Consider the following 4,897-nt stretch of genomic DNA (forward strand, 5'->3'; position numbering starts at 1 on the left):
GAGATATTCCAATTAATTACTAATTTTTATTCGTGCAGGTTGTTGACGTGTTAAAGTTACCACTTTTACATAAAAATTACCTACTCTAATGTGAGTGAGTTGCAAACTAGTTATTAGCTAATTATAGATTACCAACTCTTATTTAAGCCATTTATGACATTTACTTGGTTGATAACCAATCACTTTCTTTTACTAATAACTTCCATCGAAGTTATTGACTCTTGTACCAAATTTCTAACTTTATTTGAGTGACTTACTAATTTCTTATATGATGAAATTACCAACTAATTTTAGGTTGCGATCCTTATCTGAGCCACTTATCAACATTAATTAAATCAAATTGTACCAACATTTGAAATAACTTAGCAAAATTTTTATTTGAAATTTGAGTTGCTAACCAATTTTTTTCTCCAATGAAGCTACCAACAAATTTAGAATACTAACTTTTTGCGCCACTTACCAATGCACTTTTGATCGGCTTGGAATTACCTAAGATGCGCCCTCTTGTTGTAAAAATAAATCGTTTAAAAAGTTTTAATAAACTTGGATAAGTTTTAAAAAAGTTGGTCATTTCAAAATGACCCAATTAACATTGTTGATAAGTGTGAGGCTGTTGAGCAATAATGAAAGAGAAGAAGTATTTGATTAAAGTTCAATTTCTTTCTTTTTTTTTTCCAAGAGTAATTGTGAGTCACATGCGGATATTCATCCAAAAAATCCTAAGCCTATTGTACGGCGATCACATTCTTTATCTTTCAATTGTGCCAATTTAGTCTTGAATTTTTTTAACAATTTACCAATATAGCCCTTATGGCCAACTTTGACCAAATTCTGGTGACATGGATGGTGGCCATTTAATGTGGCATGCCGGCACTAGTATAAATAAATTTTTTTATTTTTATTTGTTAATGTTTTGTTCTCTTCTTTTATTTTATTTTTTTTCTATTGTTAAGGGCCTGTTAGAATATTTAAATAATAAATCACGCATTCATCTAACAGTTTAAGCTTTGAGCGAGGGCTCGCGAGGCCAGTGAGAGCCTAGGCGAGGGTCACGACACCCTCACTTGTGGCCAATGACCTCCTCGGTCATTGATGGCAGAGCAAAATAGGAAAAATGAAAAAGGAAAAAGGAAAGAAAATAAATGAAAAGGAAAAAAAAAGAAAAATTAAGATTTACAAAAGATTACAAAAATTATCCACGTTAGCACTGGCCATGTCACGGAAGTTAACTGGCGACAACATCAGCGATTTTTGCCTAAAATTAGCCGGAAGGACTATATTAGCAAATCATCAAAATACTTAGGTAAATTGGCATAATTGAAATGTTTAGGACTGAATTGGCTGCCGCATAATAAGCTAAGGTTTTTTTGGACAATTTTCTCACTACATGCCTACCATCAATAAACTCGGATGTCTCAAGCCCGAACATCAAAGACCTGCTGCGAACTCATAAGTCCTTGGAGCAACCTGTAGCTGGGGCAAATTTCAAACATTTAATGATGCACGGCTAGATATCTGATGAGTAGCCCGTATTTAACGAGGCATTTGTTTGGAAAAAAATGTAGTACAATATACTAAATTGAATCTAGACTGGTATGATTAAACCCAACAATTTCATTATGGTCTAAATTCAATTTAGTATATATACTACAAGCTTGTAATAATTTTTTATTTACTGCCATCCGAAAATGATAATCTTGTAAGAAGCCTGACTCCGATAGTTCTAGACCATCGAATTTCTTTGAAATTTTTTTTTTAGTGAAAAGACTCGAGACATTGCTTGCATTGTACATCAAAAGACCGAAACACATTTTCACACTCTCTTCTTCAATCTCTTATCTCCATGCTTTCATATTCATCTATAGATAATCGAATGTAGCTCATGCTTGCATTGAATTTAGAAAATCTGAACACATTCTTTTTGGATAAAGCGGTATTGTGGCGTTCGGGTCAGTTTTAGTGCATCTTAACTGGTTCACCTCCCCAGCCGATCTCAATGACACATTCCCCCACATCGACCCAGCACGTTCACCGTTACCAATCCTGGATCCTGACCACACGTTTCACGCTTTAGATTAGTTTCTTCGTTCAGCTTCCTTAGAGAAATTGCAGCATAATCATAGGAACTGTTAGGAACAGACACGAAAAACAAATACAGAACACAGGAATTTACGTGGTTCGATCACAAGGTGATCTACGTCCACGGGCAAGGCAAGACAAGATTCCACTATAATCAAAGAGAGTACAGTTTTTAGAAGTCGGAAAAACGACAAAAGCTCACGGTTCACAAAACTCTCCGAAAACAAAATTCTCTCTGTCAATCAATGAGAAAACCTAGCCGTGGTATAAATAGTGCTCCCCAAAAAATTTCCTCGGGGGCTACGCCCCCAAACCCCCCGAGACATTTGTTCGCTTTCTCCAGCTCGAGCGGACTGCCATAGAAATTCGTTCGCTTGCTGCGAGTTGGGCCTATCGGCCCAACCCTCCACGTCGCGAACTAAATCTCAATTTTTTCTCCACTTTCGGGTCGCACAAAAATATGTCGGGTCGGGTGATGAACCGGACCGAGTACATAAAATTCAAGACATATTTAACAGGAACACATATAGGGAGCAAAATTGCTGAATTATACTATACATCAAACTTCCCAAGATTCACCACTATACAATATTTCATTCCCATGTCTGATTACACATCTGGATTTGTACATGACTACATTTACTCAAGCTGATCTTGTTGAATCTGATATACTCAAAATCAAAAGCTACAAATGAAAACAAAATTACTTCAATGTTTACGGTGTGAGAGCGTTGAGCAATGAAACCCTGGCGCTGATCAAACTCCTGAACACTCTCTCACTCCCACTCTCTATACACTCAACGCAACCTTCCACATCCTCCATCTTCTTCAAAATCTCCCTCACTTCCGCATCCTTCATCTTCCTCAAACTCCACAACCTCTCTTCCGTGCACTGGAGCTCCTCGATCCACTCGTCGACCTTTGCTTTCTTCGACAGCCTCAACCGGCCGCTCCACGCCGACCTCCTTGCCGCAAATGACAACGCGAAACCGCCGAAAAGCACCAGTGACACTGAGGTCGTTGCCTTGACGACGCCTGATATTGCGGCCGCAAGCTCAGCATCAGGGGCTGGGGAATGATCTGGCTCACGAAGAATATCGCATTTCGCCACGCATCTGATGGCAGAAGTGAGGTCTCGCATTTCCTTGTGGATCCTCTTCCGGGTCTTCACGTAGGAAGCGATCTTTGACTCATCTCTCTTCCTTATGGCCACCTGAACCGCCGTCTGCGCTTCCTTGAAGGCGAGGACTGCTGACTGGAAGATCCCGTAAGCATCGGCAAAGCGGAGAAAGTCCTCGAGGAGCTTCTCGGCGAGCTGCGGGCGCCCGCAGAGGAGGTTCTGGGCTTGGGGGAGGCGGAGGGCGTCGTCGAGAGAGTCAAGGGCGTTTCGGAGGCAGCTCAAGCCTTCGGCGAGCCGAGCAGAGGAGCGAGCTGTCGAAGAAGAAGACCAGGCGTCGAGGTCGGAGAGCTGGTCGCGGAGGTTGGAGAGCAAGGGGTGGGACCGGGTGGGGAGGCTGACGGATCGGGTGTGGTGGGTCATGGGCGGTTTGGGGCGGGCCGGGTTCTTGTTTGGGAAGGAGAGGGAGCGACGGAACACACCCACCATGTTTTCACTTTCTTTCTCGTTTCTTGGGGGGCTCTGGCGATGCTCTTTTGAAGAAGATGACACAGAGAGAGAGAGAGAGAGAGAGAGAGAGAGAGAGAGAGAGAGAGAGAGAGAGAGAGAGAGAGAGAGTTTGAAGTTTGTGAGGAAGAGAGTGGGGGTGGTTTGATGCTTTAAAAGGGGAGGACAACTCACACGTAGGGTTTGCATGGCTGTGTGTAGAGAGAGAAAGAGAGAGGGGGGAGACTGAGAGAAGACGCACGAGGGGGTAGAGAGAGAGAGAGAGAGAGAGAGAGAGAGAGAGAGAGAGAGAGAGAGAGAGAGAGAGAGAGAGAGAGAGAGGGAGAGGGAGACGAGATCCGAGAATAATTGGAGGTGGTTTTGCAGAATCATGTGAGGGAGGAGGAGGGGGATGGTGGGCATCTTCTCCACTTCTAGTGGAGAGGGGACACCATGTGGGCTCGCCAAGCTGGCTCCTCTACCACCAAGAACTCGATCTAATCTGAAGTTTGCCAAATCAAGTAATGTCAGATTTGTTGAGTAAATGCATCATATTATGAATACACTTCCCATCATGGGAGAGATGTATAACTCAAACTGATGGGGTTTTGGTTTCCCACGGGGTAGGAATTAGGTGGCTTCATTTGTACCGGAGCGACTGCGGTACAAGCAAAAAATTTCGAATTCATGGAAGAGACTCCAAACTCGTAGCGATCAAAAATCGATTATAGTCTATACTCAATAGGGCATGCTAGTTTGGTTTTTGTTAAAAAGTCTAACCTAAAAGATTTATATTGAATTTTCTAACATGGTATCAGAACCAGTGCTACGTCTTTCGCGAATGTGCCTCCACCCCGCATTAGTTAAATTCCACGGGCCGCTTGTAATTCGGCTTGCACGTGAGATGGGGTGTTGAAAGTATTGTCTCACATATCTCAATAATGGGTTCTACATGCTTTTTATATATATGTGGTCTCTCTTTAGGTTGGACTTTATAACAGTTTTTTTTTTCTTTTTTAAATGGGACTAGCATAATCGATTCTTGAAATGTGATCGGTCAATATGAATTACGGAGCATTATGGGTTGGTAAATGATATGTTAGTCGATAACGGATACCCATCAATTTGGTCAACCTTCTTGATTCATAAACTCACGAACTTTGGCAATGCAATGAATGTGCATGTTGTATGATATGATAGCACTCCGAATTCCTC

The 4,897-nt window shown here is 41.9% G+C and overlaps 1 protein-coding gene across 1 annotated transcript; it reads right to left on the minus strand.

Moving 5' to 3' along the window:
* Window positions 1-2,618: 2,618 nt before the first annotated feature.
* Window positions 2,619-3,905, minus strand: LOC115669978 (uncharacterized). Its single transcript, XM_030591151.2, has one exon. The coding sequence runs from the start codon at window positions 3,890-3,892 to the stop codon at window positions 2,795-2,797; it is 1,098 nt and encodes a 365-aa protein (XP_030447011.2). The 5' UTR covers window positions 3,893-3,905; the 3' UTR covers window positions 2,619-2,794.
* Window positions 3,906-4,897: the final 992 nt, after the last annotated feature.

Source organism: Syzygium oleosum, unplaced genomic scaffold (genome assembly GCF_021117445.2).
Source record: "Syzygium oleosum isolate NSW1041296 unplaced genomic scaffold, Sole_v2.1 Sole_v2.22, whole genome shotgun sequence".
NCBI classification, from domain to species: domain Eukaryota; kingdom Viridiplantae; phylum Streptophyta; class Magnoliopsida; order Myrtales; family Myrtaceae; genus Syzygium; species Syzygium oleosum.

Bases quoted from the DNA above. Each gene is read 5' to 3' on its own strand.
- LOC115669978 (XM_030591151.2), bottom strand. From the start codon at position 3,892: ATGCAAACCCTACGTGTGAGTTGTCCTCCCCTTTTAAAGCATCAAACC.